Source organism: Carassius carassius, chromosome 43 (assembly GCF_963082965.1).
Source record: "Carassius carassius chromosome 43, fCarCar2.1, whole genome shotgun sequence".
In the NCBI taxonomy this organism is placed as follows: Eukaryota; Metazoa; Chordata; class Actinopteri; order Cypriniformes; family Cyprinidae; genus Carassius; species Carassius carassius.
In genome coordinates, this window is record NC_081797.1 from 2,077,244 (window position 1) to 2,094,897 (window position 17,654).

Genomic DNA, 17,654 nt, shown 5'->3' on the forward strand with positions numbered 1-17,654 from the left:
GAAATACAAGCTAATAGAGATGAAACAATGTTAACACAAATTAAAAATATAGAGCTGTTGATCTTTTGATAATCGGGTTCATGCTGAGATTACAATGGTCTTTTTTGGAAGCAAGAGACTTTTATTTTTGTTTGTTTATCTCCATTTAATCTTACTGCTGTCTATGAGAAACAAATTTATTTCAGCTAGTTGCCATACTGACATTTCTCATTTTCATTTATTTAACTTGATGTAATAAAATAATGACTGAAATAACAATTAAATAAATCTATATAGACATACCTTTACTAAATTACTAAAACTTGAAAATGAAAAAATAAAAATAAATAATAATAAAAATAATTATATATATATATATATATATATATATATATATATATATATATATATATATATATATATATATATATATATATATATATATATATATAATCTAATTCAAAATATCAATAAAACCTAGAATTAATATACCAATGGTACAAAAATAATGCTGCTTAATACATTCACGTCTATTTACTGTGCATTTGAATGTTTGTGGAATTATAGTGTATTATAATAATGCTTTGTACAGTATTTTTATTTTCACAGGTGATTTTATTTCAAGCCGCCAGTGTTATTTTAGTATCTTTGAGATTAAAAATTTAAATTAAAAATTAAATTAAATCTATGCATTTAGCAGGCGCTTTTATCCAAAGCGACTTACAGTGCATTCAGGCTATCAATTTTTACCTAGCATGTGTTCCCGGAGAATCGAACCCCCAACCTTGCGCTATGCTCTACCAATTGAGCTACAGGAACACTATGAATATGAATATTATTATTATATTAATTATGAATTCCATTAATGATTTAGTTGTATTTTTTAATTTTTTGTTTTTTGTTTTGATTTTAGTTAAAGTTTAAAGGAACACTCCGACTTTTTGGGACTTTAGCTTATTCACAGTATCCCCCAGAGTTAGATAAGTCCATCCATACCTTTTTCATTTCTGTGCGTTCTGTAAGTGTTATTTGATGCACCCACCGCTAGCCTAGCCTAGCACAAAGACTGGATGTAAATGGATACTGGTAGCATAATAATCCCAATAAGTGACAAAATAATGCAAACATTTTCCTATTTACATGTTGTGATCTGTATAGTCACAGCGTGTACAAATAACAAGGCTATATGAGACAGAGAGCATTTTTAATCGTATAAATACTGGGAACTATATTCTCACTAGGCGTAGGAGCACAGCTAACATTACTTGGGCGGAGTGGCTACTTGGGCGGAGTGATTAGCGCAGCACCCGAGACGCGCCGTGGTGAGGAGAAGAGAGTTCGCTCAGAGTTGGAGTAATAGAGTCAGCAATTACTAGATAGTAAATTTATAGTTTAAAATCATGGGTGTTTGCTGTATTGTAAAGAGCTGTGACAATAAACAGGGGAGACCAGGTATTACTATGATGTTTCATAGAATTCCAACCAAAAACGCTGATCTGATGAATCGATGGCTACTTGTTCTGGGTATAGATCCAAACACACCTGTAAACACCATCACAAAGTATTTCGTTTTGCTCTGAACATTTTACTGTACAGTAGACGACTATTTTGAAAAAATGCAAGTTGCCACACGGACCATGAAACATGTGCTAAAGGATACAGCCATCCCATCGATAATAAAGACAGGACAAATTGGATCACCTGTTGCTGCGGTAAGTGTTCCGTTATGTTTTGAGATGACTAATATTAGCCATACTGTAACAGTGCCATGTTCGGCATCTTGTCTTACAGCTTCCAAAGTTTGAAACTCCTCGTCTGTGTATTCTGGCTCAAAACTAAATGGTTCTGGATCTTGGTTTGATACACAGTAAAATTCCTCTGAGTCTGAAAATTCTTCAAAGTCAGCCATGATCACGAGTCACATCTAGCTAGTTAGTCACGTTTGTTTTGTTTACGGAACCATCAACAGGGCGTCTCGGGTGCTGCGCTAATCACTCCGCCCAAGTAGCCACTCCGCCCAAGTAACGTTAGCTGTGCTCCTACGACTAGTGAGAATATAGTTCCCAGTATTTATACGATTAAAAATTGTCTCTGTCTCATATAGCCTTGTTATTTGTACACGCTGTGACTATACAGATCACAACATGTAAATAGGAAAATGTTTGCATTATTTTGTCACTTATTGGGATTACTATGCTACCATTATCCATTTACATCCAGTCTTTGTGCTAAGCTAGGCTAGCGGTGGGTGCGTCAAATAACACTTACAGAACGCACAGAAACGAAAAAGGTATGTATGGACTTATCTAACTCTGGGGGATACTGTGAATAAGCTAAAGTCCCAAAAAGTCGGAGTGTTCCTTTAAGTAATTTAGTAGCTTTGGCAACTAGCTATATATATATATATATATATATATATATATATATATATATATATATATATATATATATATAGATATTATGATTTTAGTTTTAGTTAGCTATAATAACCCCATAAGACACAGCTCTGGAAACGGGTGCTGGGTTAAGCTATCGGTTCGTAAGTATGACTATTAACTTAACCTGTACACAAACTTTTAACTCACCAAAGCAGAACTGCGGCACCTAAAGCGCCCACAGACAGATCTATGAGCTCATCTCCATTCACATCCATCATCCCATGCACACTGCGGCCAAAATAACGCAGACCTGGAGAGATGTCACGTGCGGCTATTCTCTGAGATGAGTGACAAGAATCAAAAAATAAAGTTCAAAAGGTCATACCTGTTGTTATATTCTGTATTTTGGCTTGACTAATGCCGTTTAATCATGTTTATTAAATATCAGTTACTCCCAGTTGAGTCGTACCTGTTTGTATTTGGGTTGGATGCTGTTTTGTTGGCCGTAGAAGAGATAGATGGCTCCCTTGTGATTGTCCTCCAGTGGTGCACCAACTACCAGCTCACTGAAGCCGTCGCCATTCAAGTCCGGAAGAGTGGACAAGGCTGCGCCAAACCGAGAATCATGGGTCTTTTCTGATGGTCCAAGAGTCCCATCTGGTATAAAAAAGCCCTGTGCAAAAAAACAGAGAAAGAAAGACAAGAAAATATTTAGAAGCAAATACTAGTATACTAACCTTAAGCATGCAACAATGTTGTTGACCACAAGGCATCCAAACTATCTCAGACGTTTGTGTGAGGTTCATATGTTTGTTAAAATACTCAGTTGATCCATTATAATCAGTAATGCAGTCTACACAATAAAAATATATAGAATTCAGCAAGATTTGCGTAAACAAGCAGTTTATAATGAAAACACTTAATTACACAGTGTCTTTCTGTAAACAAGTACTCTTTAAGAAAGCATGATGCTGTTGTGTTTAGGATGCTGTCACCTGTGAGCTGATGGTGTAGATGTAAACTCTGCCTTTCTCCCACCCTTTGTAGAAGTACATGGGAGCTCCAACAAGTAAAAGATCCGTCAATCCATCATCATCCAGATCGATGGGTGCCAGCTCACTTCCATAATACGATCCGATCTACAATTCACCAAAAATCGGTCTGTGAGCATTTGACATGCACATACGTTTGGACATAGTCTAGGTATCTGTTTTGGGTAGTTTTTAAATTGTATTAACAGGACTGCCAACTTTTGAATTCAACTTGGAGTGAGAATCCTAAATGGGGTAGTTTGGGAGGGAATTTTGTTATCTGGGATATATCCACTAAATTAAACTAATTAAATCAGATAAATATTTTTTTCAAATTTTTTTGCATAAATCTATTAATCAACCTCAGTCCTGATCAAAACTACCAAATGTTTAAAAAAAATCCAAGATTTTAACTCTTTAATTACCAAGTTCATAAATGATGTCACTGATTTGGGGGAAAAACACACAAAATTACATATTTTCAATTTAAAAAGTGATTGTGGACTGGATATTTTTTTTACCTTTTATTACAGTCTTGGGCATGTCAAAGATTAGTAACAAGATGGGCTTTGATGCATTGTTAGTTTTTGTGCAGCATCAGATTTAAATTTTTTCTCCCTAATTTGTTGTTGGTGGCTGTTTTTGCCCCATTGACTTCCAATATAACGACATTTTTTGATTGCAAAGCCATGACACCATATAATCATGCATTCTTGATTGTTTGTGGTTTTCCCTTTTGGGAAGAGGTAAAATTAGTTATTTTTACAGTTGATCACTAGGTGGGACCATTAACCCTTTAGATAGGCCTGTGCAAAAAAAGGCTTAGTTTCTGGCTTGTATATGGAGTTATATGGAGTATAACAGCAAATTATAGTGTTTGTGTGTGTGTGAGATTCTTGATTGTTGGTGGTTTTCCCTGTTGGGAAGAGGTAACATTTGTTATTTTTTACAGTTGATCACTAGGTGGGACCGTTTACCCTTTAGATAAGCCTGTGCAAAAAAAGGCTTAGTTTCTGGCTTGTATATGGAGTTATAAAAACAGATAACTCTAAATTGATTAGGTTAAAAAATAACTAAAAAATATGTAAATGCATTAAGAACATGATTACACAATAAAAAACAAAAACAAAACAGAGTTATCTGTTTTTGAAAATAAACTCTTATTGTAAGGGTGGTTACCCTACAGTTGTTCAGGCTGTAGGAAAGGCGAATGACCAAATAAACATTATTAGCATGATGGTATAAAACTATACATTTCTAGTAAATTAACCCCCACTGCCACTTACACCAACAACAGAAAAAAGCACAGTTAGAATTGCAAAATATGTGGGAGGGCGTTGCTATTGAGTGACTATATTGTATTGCAATAGGTTACAAACTTTTTTTTATCGCTTCCTTGACTATGTGGCTAAAAACAAAATGTGAGACATTCAAACTGACCAATCAGCAGATTACAGCTTCAGCCACTGGTCAAAAGGTGTGACCATTAGCACACCCAGATGTATACACATGTTGGCCTACAGGCCTTGATCGATATCATCACCTCTGTGCCTTCAGGAATGCCAAATGGCCCTTTGGTTACTCAAGATAAGTTTGGACAGGAAAACTGAAGTCTTTGATTATTTTTGACCCTTATTGTGACAACTGGTCACTGGTGTTCCTCAAGGATCAGTTCTTGGACCTCTCCTCTTCTCCATATGCACTACATCACTGCGTCTCATCATACAGGCACATGGCTTCTCTTACCATTGCTATGCTGATGACACACAGATCCAATTGCAGGGCATTTTATTATGCACATAAATATGAAATAGTATACTAAGCCTGTAATAAATTTATTTGAAATACATTTAAGTATATCTATTTTTCACTAGGGTATATGAAGACCATGCATTTTACTGTCAGATGGAAAATAAACATTACAACATTCTAGTTTTAAACTATAGCCTGAATAGATGGAAGATATGATGTGCGGCAGGTTCTTCTGAACTTGCATTTCAACCCTGAAAGTTCCTGCCCGTTTTACAAACACAAGAAAACAGGAGACAAACTTTATCACATTCCCGTCTAAGTGCTTTCCTGAGGGCTCATACACATGGTCTGGTGCATAACAGGTTGATGGCTAAATGAATGTTGTGGTCGGCGACTGGCAGCATTTGAAACAGTAAGCGTTTAATGTGTGCATTCACTGCAGGGCATGCATACACACACACATGCAGATGAGATGCACATGGGCTACAGAGACGCCTGCCCATCTGGAGCGGGTGACTGAGTCTAGACCTTCACACGCTGTCTCCTGTCCGCACACATGGTCTGCATTAATCTACTGATGTGCCTCTCCAATCAAACACGCCACCGTTTGAGAGAGAGGAGGTATGATGGAAAAATGCAGACAGATGGATTAAGGAAGCAGTCAGGATAAATATTCACCATTTAGGCCAAGTGCACACTACTAAACTCAGTAAACAGCTGCAGTACTTTTACATGCACTATTTCATGCAGATTAGCTCTATTTTAGATTATTGACAAGACGGCACTATTTCCATGGATTAATTGACTAGGGAAAGCAGGACGTGAATGCAATGTTGTTTAAAAGATTGTGGACGTTTTGTTCTGATAATGGCAGGGGTAATTTATCAAAAGATGGAGAAGAACATTATAATAAGGCTGTTTTTTCACTGACACATGGGCTTTTTCATTTTTGCAATTTCATGGTTTTCTGTGGGTCATTGCCAAGGCATAGGTGTAGAAAGTCTTAAATGTCTTAAAGTCTTAAATTGTCATGGCATTAAATGGTATATGAAATGCGAAAATTTAAATCTATAAATATCTAAGCATGGTCTGTATGCCAAAAAATCTTACAACAAGAATCATTAGATGACATTAAAAGACTCTATTTAAGGATCATTTAAAATATAATACAATTAAGTATAAATTTAGAATGTAGTATTATAGCAGTAAGATTAATACATTGTGAAATTTTATATATACAGAAGTTATTAGAAACATTGAAGTTGACACTTTATTTGCACTCTCTCTCTCTTTATTTTTATTCATGTCATTATATGTCAATATTTTAGATTTTTGCACTTGACAATGACTAAATTACTGAGGAGGAAAATCACTTTTTTTGCTGTTGCCAATTTACCCTAGTGTCTGTAAGTACCCTTTCAAGTATGCAAGTGTAGTGTGTTCTTGGCTTTACCTGCTGTCCGTACAGTGAGTACAGTATGGTAAGGTTGCCGCTGTTGGTCAGTGTAAAGATGACAACTTTCCCTGTGTGGTTAAATCGAGGAGCTCCAGCGACATACAGCTGACCGTGTTGAGCCGAGACGACTGATGACACCATGTACCCTACAAACAAGTGTCAATTTTACACATTATACACACAGTAAATATGATAAACATTGCCAACTGGCTTAGAGAAAATACACAATTCAAAAAAAGCATTAATAAAATGAAAACTCATATGTATTTTCTTCCTAGTTTGGTGCTGATTATTTAAGTAGCCTTAAATGTCTTAAAATTAGTCCATGCTACAAATGTAAGACCTTTGATAGCTTGCATGGGGAACAGATTGAAATTCACTTAAACATGTTTTTTTTCCATACCTTATGATTCCTTTCTTTCAAACTTGGCAGGTCATTTTTGATTGCAATGCATGCAAAAACCGATGCCGTTTAGTGTCATCGACATCCAATCTTAATTTGGTGAGTTTTACTATGTGCATGCATAAATTAAACTGGTAATGAATAGAGTGAACATTCTTAACCATTTCTTTTATGTTCTACAGAAGAAAGCCAGTCGTTTTTGAACTTGAGGGTGAGTATACATTCTTTTTTTGTCAGTCATGGAATCAGATCCGCATTTGGTACTGACCAAAAACGTTTCTTACCCAGATATGCTCCATGGTTCTTCAGTTCCTCTGGGAACTCTTTCATGTACGAGGACTTGGGTGGGATGACTTTACCATGACGGGTCTCTTTCAGAACAGCTCCGTTCCAGTCATATGCACCAACGGCACCAACCAGAATACCATCCTTTAAGAAAATGGTTTGCATCTTCAGTTATTTACATTTACTTTTAACATAAACCACTGCACTTTTATGAAAGGGAAATGCATGTGCAGTCATAAGTGAAAGAGAGAAAGACAAGAGTGTTGAATCAGAGATCTGGGTTCGTTACCTTCAGTGAGAACTCAGTGAGTGTTATGGGATGATTATGACTAATGGCCTGGCAGTGACTTCAGCGGTATAGAGAATGCAAACAGAGAGATGTGCCAAACCTCTCCGGCACCGATCCTAGAGCTCCTGCCAAAACTCTGCACTGCATTAACATCTGGGACTTTAGGATTCAAATCCATAGAGAAATTGCCCATTCCCAACCAATACCACCACTACACTCAAATACGCTTGGTCATACTGCAGTCCTACTCCAGTTCTGATTCCCAGTCAGACTGAATGTTCAGTACTAATCAACTAAATGAATGACCCAAGCACAACTCCAACGCCACAATGCTAGAAAGCTGCAAGAAGTTAAAGGAATTGCAAGCAGTTGCTAAAGTGTTGGTTTCTACGCTGTTGCATTGTGTTATTTTAGTATAATTTATGTAATATAATAGCATTTATTTATATTTTAAATTAGCTTTTAATGTTTCCAGTTTTCTTTTAATTTGTAGTAATTTTAAGTGCTATGTCAATTTGATTAATTTTGTTTTAATAGTTTTTTAGCTTTAACTTTATTACAGTATTAATTCATATATTAAACTAGCTTTAATTTTTATATTTTCAATTTTCTTTTTAATTTAAAGGTTTTGAAATAATTTGAAGGTTATTTGTCTATTTAATTAGTTTTTTAAATATTTCTATTTAGCTTACATTTGTTTTTATTTACATTTTAGGTTTAGGAATTTCAGTTTGTGGCCAATGCAACATTTCTTTCTGATAATTACATTTTATTTTATTTCAGCTTTATTTATTTCTTTATTTACTGATTTTTTTTTGTAACAATAGCAATTCTTGTGTTCTGACAAAGTTTTAACATTGTTTCTATACCATTACTCAAGTGTTTTCGGCGACTGCTTGAAGTAGTTTTTAGTGTGTTGCTATTTGGTTGCTTCCTTGCCCAAGTCACATTTTCCCGTTTACGTAGATTTTTTTCCACAGTTTTTTAGTCATTAAATATTTAAATTCTCCAAAAATGCATCATACTTCAAATATAAATTTTATATCAGCCAGGTTTTGAACATTTTTTTTTTTTAAAGTTGCCATATACAATGGTTGTTTCAGTGTCCAAGCATGTAGGAAACCATGAAAGTCTTAGAAAGTAATATTAACCAAAGAAAAAAAAACTATTCTAAAAATGTATTAGATATTCTCGAAGGAAACTCTGGCTTGAAATTGCCACTTTGCTCCTGCTGTTTGGACTATAAACTGAACAGCTTCTTAGTGACAATTGGCTTAGCAAACTGCACTAATAATATACTACACAAATCATATTCTCCAAGAGGAAGACTCAGGCAATTTGCAGTTTAATGCACAGGAGAGATATCTCCCATACAAATGGTGGTCATGTCAGGGATCTGGACCATCCTTTGTGATTAAGCGGACAGAAAAGTCTCTGCGAGTGAGAGCAGCAGTCATCTGTGAGTCTGACTGAAGATCTAAAACTTGCTGCATGCGTTCACTGCCAGATTTCCTCATGCAATGTCGACGTGGACACTTTGACAGAGGTCCATGGCACATTTGCACAATAAACTCTCTCCAACACACTCTGTGTGTTGTTCCATTCGCTTTTTATTAGCAGTGCTTGCAAACCCCTGAACAAACCCTTAAGCCAGAGTATTAAACTTCAGTATGCAACTTTTTGCTAAATAAAATAAATAAATAATGCCTCAAATTGTGTGGATTATTGAGGAAAACACTAGCAACCACCCAGAACACCTAGCAACCATTTGGAAATGGTGCAATGATGCAAAGTCAGAAATAGCATAATTTTGAATTTCTAGCAAAAACTATTCATGTCTTTACAAATTGGCAATGGTTTCAATAGTTAAATGTAGTTAGGTAACATTTTACCATTTAAAATCTAATGTTATTGTGGCTATGCATTCTGTCTTTGCTCTTTAATATTTTGCAGGCGCATAAAGAGGATAATTAATGTAGTGACTATGTTTTATTGTCATTAACATGAACACGAACATGGATTCATGTAAGCATTAACTAATAATTTCTGAAACCAATTTGGGAGTAGCAAATATAAATTAAAAATGAATATAAATGTAGCACAATTATGCTGCCTCGGAAGATTGTTCTTTGATCAAAAATCTTGAGTTGCAATGCTTTGTGGCAGAATCCCAGAATGCATTGCAGGCTCAGAGATGCAGACAATGTGAGGTAAATGTTAACTCTAAATTAACTGAATATTTGTGTTTTCTTTGGATTTCAATGCTTGCTGAAGAACCAAGTTGTGTGCTAATGTCAAACTCTATTGGAATCAATTGTAATTGTTATTTGCATGACACACTAGGCCTTTTGAGTGATCCATTTTGAGAATTTATTTCATTTTCGTTTTTGATTCTATTCAGTTTCATCCATTTCACCATTTGACAGCAAGGTTTTGGAACAGAGTTTTCAAGGCCTGGTAGCTCTTTATAAAAAAAAAAAGCAGTGAAATCTAGTATGCCATGTCCATGTCAGTGGCCCAAGCTAATAAACCAACTTCCAAACGTTTTATTTCCATCTGATTAGGTTTTATTTACTGCAGTCTTGATAGACGCCGAACTCTCAACTCTCGAAAAGTAATTCCTTTAAAAACATTTGCAGCCACAAGCAAATGAGGCCTTTACAAACACAGTCACATGTACAAGTTTGCACATAAAACACAAGGGCACGTGTGTGAGAGTGTTTGTGTGAGGATTCCTCGCTCAAGGAGCCTAATTCAACAAAACCATATGTGCTCCCTGGACCTCATTCCCTGAGAGAAGTCAAGAATGAAAAAAATACAAAAAAATAAACTTTCCAAGACGTTATCTCCCATCTCGAATTGCCACTGTCAAAAACGGTTCCTGGAATCCAACAGTGAAGGTTATGAAAAAAATCTTTATTTTTCTTTGGGTAAGTTGTCCTTCATCTAACACAAAAGGAGCCCCAGACCTTCAAACCCCTCTCCTGCATGGGATTACTCAAACTGAGAGGGAAAGAGTGAAAAATAGTCTTCCCTTTAGAAGAAGGTCTACAGTCAACTGTTTTCACGCCGCTCACAGCATGTTTCTATTTTAATTGAAAGAGTGGTGTTTGATGCTTCTGTCAGGCCCTAAAATGACGTGTCTCAGGTTTGTTTTCCCATGGGCACTGAGCGGTAAATGAATTATTCCATTTTTTTAAAACTTATTCTGTAGTTTCTGCTCCAGGCTAATGGAAGAGCGTCAAACTCAGTCACAGATTGCAAAGAGCAAAATAACACCATTTCGTGCACCTCGCTGAGGACGTAATATAATTCCACGCACATTAGCGCTGTTGTCAATATTTATATTTCTTCTGTTTGGAACGGATGAAGACGCACTCACCTCTACGATGTGTGAGGAGAATCCAGCTTGAGACATCTGCAGACCAAAAGCCGTACCGTTCTGGCTGGTGCCTGCATATAAGAAAAAAATACTAAGAAAACTAGACTGTGTGTGTTTGTGTGTGTGATAAGGTTTAAATATGAGATTCTGATTATGTTTAACATGTTTTCATTGAGCTCTACCCTCCAAGCTGAAGATCTTCTCTCCCAGAGCATCGACGATATCCTTGAGGGCAGACTCATCAGTGACGCTGAAGAAGTGCTCCTCAGGATCGGTGGCGATGAACTTGATTTCCCTCAGAAAAGCTTCAGGATTGATGCCTCGCCGATTATAATAGCCGAGAACCTGGAACGGAATTGTAATATCTGAACTATGCTCACCTGTTCAACCTGTGAACACAACTCAAGTATCTGAGTCACACGAAGAGTAAACCTGAAGAACACATCTGGAGGATTCTACTGGAAAGAGCATTAACTCACCGCAATACCATACAAGGTGATATTATCCTTCTCGCTTTCCTCCACTACTTTCCGTAGGTTTGGACTGTCGTGTGATTCTCCATCAGTGATGACAATCATGACTTTTTTGGCGTCTGGGCGACCTCCGTGTTTGAATGCTTGTGTTCTGTTATAAATACATATACAGAGACGTGCTGGGTAGGTTACTTACAAATTGTAATCTATTACTGATATCAAAATGACACGACAAATTTGAAGTAGCTGAGTAAACCATTATGTATTTTAGGTAATATAATCAAACTACTTTTAGATTACTTTTGACCCATCTCATTTTTCACATTGATTTAAATAGGATAATCTTGTACTGCACTGATATAAAAACACAAAAAATAAACTATATTTCAGTCATTGTTAGTAAAAACACAAAGTGCATTAAACGGTTTCCAAAACTGGTGTTTGCGAGTTTCACGAAAAGCGAATAAATAATTAAATCATAAAAATGTAACAATGTAACATAACTGTCTCTAAAAAGATTCTAGATTTTATTTGTTAACCTGAATGTCACGTGACAATTAACCATGCATCAGAGAACCTTGAACATGCAAATGTTTTACTGAATTATGAGCTAATTATTTTAAATCTCAGAGGGGCATCAAGTTATTAGGTGAAAGAGGTTCAGCTGACAAAAAAAAAAAAAAGGTTGGCAATAAGAACTAACAAAAATGTGCAATTTTAAAATCTAATATAATCACATCTAATTTTTTGAGTCTGATTATGTAACCCAGATTACATTAACCAGCACTGAGCATCACACATCGGTTAAACTCCAGTTGAGTTTTGATAATTAAATTCATGCATACAACAAGATTCAATTTTTAAATGAAATTGTCTTTTTAACATGATTTGTGTCTCTTATGAGTTTATCCAAAATTACTCCACATTTTAGTGTGATTTACGCAATTGCAAAAATCACAAAAATCAATCTTGATTTCGTGACAACTTATTACTGCCAGAATAAACATATAAAAAAAGGCAACTGTGATGTTTTATCTCTCAGTTATGACTTTCTTCTTACAGTTGTGAGTTTATGTCTCACAATTCTCAGAATTAAGAGTTTACATCTTGCAGTGTAGAGTTATCAGAATGTGCTTGGGTCAGATGTCTAAATATTTTTGAAGAAAAACAGAATTGTGTGATGTAAAGTCACAAGTACCATTACTTTTTACATTTTTTCATTCTGTGGCAAAAAAAGTGAAATGTACTGTAAACTGAGGTTGAGTCTAGATGTAAATTCACAGTTGAGAGTTTATATCTTGCAATCGTGAGATGTGAACTTGCAATTCCGGTGGAAAACAATTATGCGATAAAGTCGCAGTGATCTCTTTTTTAAATACTTACATTTTCATTCCATGGTGTAAATAAGCTTCCATATATTCCATTGTAAATAATGATGCACATTAACTGTAAGTTAGTGAATAGCAGACAAACACAAACACGCCACTGTACCGAGCCGCACTGATTGCGAGAGCCGTGCGTGTTTCCTCGCCGCCTCGCTGGTCGATATTCTTAGCTGCCGCTACAACCTCCTCAACCGTACGGAAATCATCCAGCCGAAACTCGTTCACCACTCTCTCGCCGTACTGGACCACCCCAACCTGGACAACAGCACACAACACCTTCTATATGCTTTTACATTTCATATTCTTATCAAATTCTGTTGTTCAACTCAGTAACTGTCATGCATCAAACCAAAAAATACAATAGCTTTAGTTAGTTTGCACTGTTTGATGAGTTCCTGAGCTTTAGGAGTACAGTGGGAAGTGCTGTTATTGTACAATCCAAACGGTGCATAAATCAAAGTCAGAACAGTCCAAAACTGATTTTCCAGGTCGTAATTCAGACGCACCTGGATCTGTCCTGGACCGACGTAAAACTTCTGCAGAACATTAATCAGGAAATCTTGAACCTCATACCAGGGGTAGATGGAGTTGGATCCATCTAACACAATCACTATGTCCATGTAGGTCTCGCATCCTGTGGAGAAACGGCTGCTGTCAATATGCATGTGATCTGCGATGCATAATGAGAAGATTATTGATCAGTGAAGAGTTCGGCTTTACTCTGGAAGGCTGGAGCGATGCTGTGTGTGAAGTGGAAGCTGCTGTTGACTCTTGAACAGATGCCTGTGCTGTAGTAGGAGCTTCCACACTCGTACGACCACAGCGGCCCACACGCCTAAAACACAGTCAGCATGAAACACATTCTGGAGCCATTTTACTCCCGCACTTTGTTAAAAAATTATGAATTTTTAGCATATTACCACAAAGCTGTTGTCTTTTGGGTTGGAGGCGAGAGTCATTCCCAACCTCATTTTCTCTTTGCGCTCAAACACGTTGTTCAGGGATACCTTTTCTTAAAAACAGCCAAACGGTAAGAGAAAATTGAGAGAAAAATTACAAAATGTTTTAAGCAAAAATGTGTCACTGGATGCAAAATTCACTTTTACGTGTTGTTTGAACTGAAATGTGTGTTGGCAGTGTTTGCACACATCCACAATATAATGATAATGTGAAATCCACTCAGTGGTTTTTATTTAATCCCTGTAAAATATATCCTCTTTGTCAAATCAAGCCGTTCTCAGATTCTTGGCTGTGTGATGTCACACAGACCCTGGCCCCTCCCACGATTGTTGATTGACACTAGTGTTTTACTTTAGCTCCGCCCTGAGTGAGCTGTGAACAGTCTGTCATTGTTTCACCACCAGAGCAGATGTAGACAAGAATGACTCCTAAGCGATTGAAGTGTTTTATTTTTGGATGTAATAATGAACACAGCAGTCGTCATTTACTCTCTACATCACTGAAGTCACTGAAGACACAGGAATACATTTGTTTTTGAAGGGGATGAATTTATGTTTGCACGAATCATTTGTTTTCTAGCTTCACCTGCAGAAGAAGTGAGTATAAGGTTCTTTTATGAATCTTTGCAAATTGCCTTTCCTAATAATGTGCAAGTTAGTGGCTAAAGTAAACAGAACTGCTTGTCACTCCATGGAAGAGAGGGGCGGGGTCAGCAGAGCTCATTAGCTTTTAAAGAAACATGCACTAAAATGGGTTGCTGTCTGCAGAGCGTATTTTGACAGGGTAAAAATGGTGTTGTTTTACGCTACCATTGAGAAATTTTAACCAAACTATGTTATAGACTTTTCATTACGACCCTAAAGAGTCATATCAACTTGTGGAAAATTGGCATCCGATGACCCCTTTAAGTCTAAATTTTTCAGCTTTCCATGTTTTCACTGATAGGAGGTAATATTACACATCTTCTGAAAAAGTACTGAATCTCTGGATCAAAACACAGGGAAGAAGAAGCAGAGGCAAGTAAATGCATGTAAGCAGATGGATATATATAATCTGATCATCAAACATTGAAGTGCACCTATTATACAATAATTGGCAGTGTGTGTACCCAACCACCCAACAATGATAAAAATCCACCCATTCCTTATTTTCAAACCAAATCCGTCTCACTAGGCCTGTTGTTTTGATGCTCTAAGCAATATGACATCACATTGCATAGGGCGGGGCCACTGCGGCTGATTGACAGCCCTGCATTGCTATAGTTTCTCTGTTATGTTGCGTTTACCTGCTGTTTATTGCAGTAGGTACAGTATGCAAAGCAGAGAAAGTATGCGACACCTCTTCTGGAGACGGGGCAGGAATATGCAGCTCATTTAGATTTAAAGTGATACACGCAAAAAAAAGCTCTTTTTTTAGACATGCCTCAAAAATGACATTTTCAAGATGTTAGAATAAATTATCTGTGGGGTATTTTGAGCTGAAACCTCACAGACACATTCTGGGGACACCCAAATACCAATATTAAATCTTGTAAAAAAAGGGGCATAATAGGTGCCCTTTAAAGGGGTCATCGGATGCCCATTTTCCACAAGCTGATATGATTCTTTAGAGTCTTAATGAAAAGTCTTTAACATAGTTTGTTTAAAATTTTTCAATGGTATTGTAAAAAAAAATAAACAGCTATTTTAAGAGCAAGCCATTTTGTAGCATTTTGTTGCATTTTCCTTTAAATGTTAATGAGCTCTGCTGACCCCGCTGACGATTGCTATGTTCATTATCACATCCAACAACAGAAAACTTCAATAGTTAAGAAGACATTTTTTCTACATCTGATCCGGCGGTGAAACAATGGTGGACTGATGACAGTCACCCAGGGGGCGGAGCTAAGGTGAGACGCCAGTCCAGTCTGTGCTGAAACAGTACTGTCAATCAAACTATCATGGGAGGGGCCTGTTTTGTGATGTCACACAGACAGGCATCTGAGATCGACTCGATTTGAGAAAGAGGTAAAGATTTTAGTAGATAAAAAAAATGACCCCTTTAAATAGCATATAAATGAAAACCGACTAAAATTACCGAATGAAATGTTGATCCAGGAAGTGGTTTAGGATGGTGAAGAATTAGGGATGTTGATGGAAATTATCTACTCCATCTGTAGAACCAGATGGACAGTACTCTTTGACAAAATTTTATCGTCTTTGCTTTTTGTACAAAATGTTTGTTTTTCTAATGAAACTTAAGTATTTAAGTATTTAAGTATTTATATATATATATATATATATATATATATAAATAAACAATGCATGAAGCTAGAATAAAATTGTTTGAAAGCAGAGGCTCTGTTCTTTGTTTTGACATATAGTATTGCATGTTCAGATATTCGTAAAAAAAAAATATTCTGGGGGCCAAGAAAGTTTGGCTGGCAAATTTTTTTTTATGCTGGCAAGGAAAGAGTTAATTTTGAGGTGTCAGATGTGATATGATACCTAAATGCAGTCGCGTGCAGTTTATGGTGGGTTTGCCGTCTAGAGGACATCTGTAGACGTCACCTGTCTGGTGTTCACCACTGCTCTCAAAGGGAGCTCCGACCAGGAGCCTGAAATACAAGAATATCCATCCTCAAATATACAGCATGCATATTTAATCAGGGTTGATGATTCATAATTGGATGTAATAAAAAAATAGAGTTTGGCATATTTGTTTTTTCTTATGCACTATTACTGCTTTAATTGTTGTTTATATTTAAAAAAAACATTGGAGATAAATTGGTGAACAGTAGCAGATGACTCCTAACAGCCATTTCATGAGAAACACAATCGGGATCATAAGTTCAACATTCCAGCTGCGTTCCAGAGCCCCAGTCGAATCATTCACTCCCTGATAGGAGGAAAACGCCACACGAGACCAGCAGCAGGGAACTGCTAAGCAGATTTTTCCAGCTTCTGAGGTACATCTGAGACGGAGCCAGTACCATGGTAATGCTGTTCACATTGAGATCAAGACGTTTAGAGATGCGGCAACAAACCGCATCCCAGAGTTTGGCCTGTGAAATCCATTCATGGCAATGTTTACATTCCTCCACCGCCACTGCGACCTACAGCCGTGTGTTTGGAATCACAGAAATGTCAATTTGTGCTCCTGTCATATTGTCAATATTGGTAAAAAAACAGCATGAACTAGTCTAAGGTGATTTGTTGGTCTTAACTGGCCAACAAAATGGTTTTCAGTAGTCAGAATGGTGTAGTTAGATGATTTTATAGAGGTTTTGTGCACTTAATCCATAACAACTAGAACCAGCAAACTACCTTGTGCTGGTGTAAAGGTGGCTTGTTGGTTTTATCTAGCCACCAGTGTGTTTTTCATTAGTTAATATGATCTTGAGTATTTGATGGTTTTATCTACAACCATGTGTTTTGTAGCACCAAAACATTGACATCAGTCAATTTGCAAACTTGATTGATAAAACAGCATCAATCCGTCTAAGGTTTGCTGGTTTTAACTGACCACTGGAGTGTTTTCAGTTTGTCAATATGCTCTAGTTTGTTGGTTTTAGATAAGTTTTGGACACGAAACCAGCTGAGAACCGGCTTCACCAGGCTGAGAAACCAACTAAGTCCAGCAAACATCTTATGCTAGTCGTTTATCAGGCTTATTAATTTGCTGTATCCCATGGAAAACGAATGTGCCATTTTTTTTTTCACAGTTCAAAATTATTTTAGTGTGTTTCTTGCCATTTCTTTGTAATTGTTTGGGAAATGTATTAGCAAATCCTGAGTGAAAATTCCCAGTTTTTTTTTTTTTTTTTTTTTAGCATACCATAGTAGGATTTGTTTTTGCTTTAAGTCACATGTTGGATTGCATTTGTTTAGCACTCTTAGTTC

At 36.5% G+C, this 17,654-nt stretch overlaps 1 protein-coding gene across 1 annotated transcript in view; it reads right to left on the reverse strand.

The window, feature by feature from the left end:
• itga11b (integrin, alpha 11b) overlaps positions 1 to 17,654 on the reverse strand; it is a 44,726-nt gene that overhangs the window by 13,631 nt on the left and 13,441 nt on the right. Inside the window, exons 3-15 of the mRNA XM_059535872.1 lie at positions 16,260 to 16,369; positions 13,734 to 13,825; positions 13,534 to 13,648; positions 13,320 to 13,447; positions 12,920 to 13,068; positions 11,435 to 11,579; positions 11,138 to 11,300; positions 10,956 to 11,026; positions 7,284 to 7,428; positions 6,594 to 6,742; positions 3,353 to 3,496; positions 2,827 to 3,030; positions 2,565 to 2,695 (exon numbers count right to left, since the gene is read on the reverse strand). Coding sequence (XP_059391855.1) covers positions 2,565 to 2,695; positions 2,827 to 3,030; positions 3,353 to 3,496; positions 6,594 to 6,742; positions 7,284 to 7,428; positions 10,956 to 11,026; positions 11,138 to 11,300; positions 11,435 to 11,579; positions 12,920 to 13,068; positions 13,320 to 13,447; positions 13,534 to 13,648; positions 13,734 to 13,825; positions 16,260 to 16,369 — 1,746 coding nt within the window. The remainder of the gene's footprint in view (positions 1 to 2,564; positions 2,696 to 2,826; positions 3,031 to 3,352; positions 3,497 to 6,593; positions 6,743 to 7,283; positions 7,429 to 10,955; positions 11,027 to 11,137; positions 11,301 to 11,434; positions 11,580 to 12,919; positions 13,069 to 13,319; positions 13,448 to 13,533; positions 13,649 to 13,733; positions 13,826 to 16,259; positions 16,370 to 17,654) is intronic.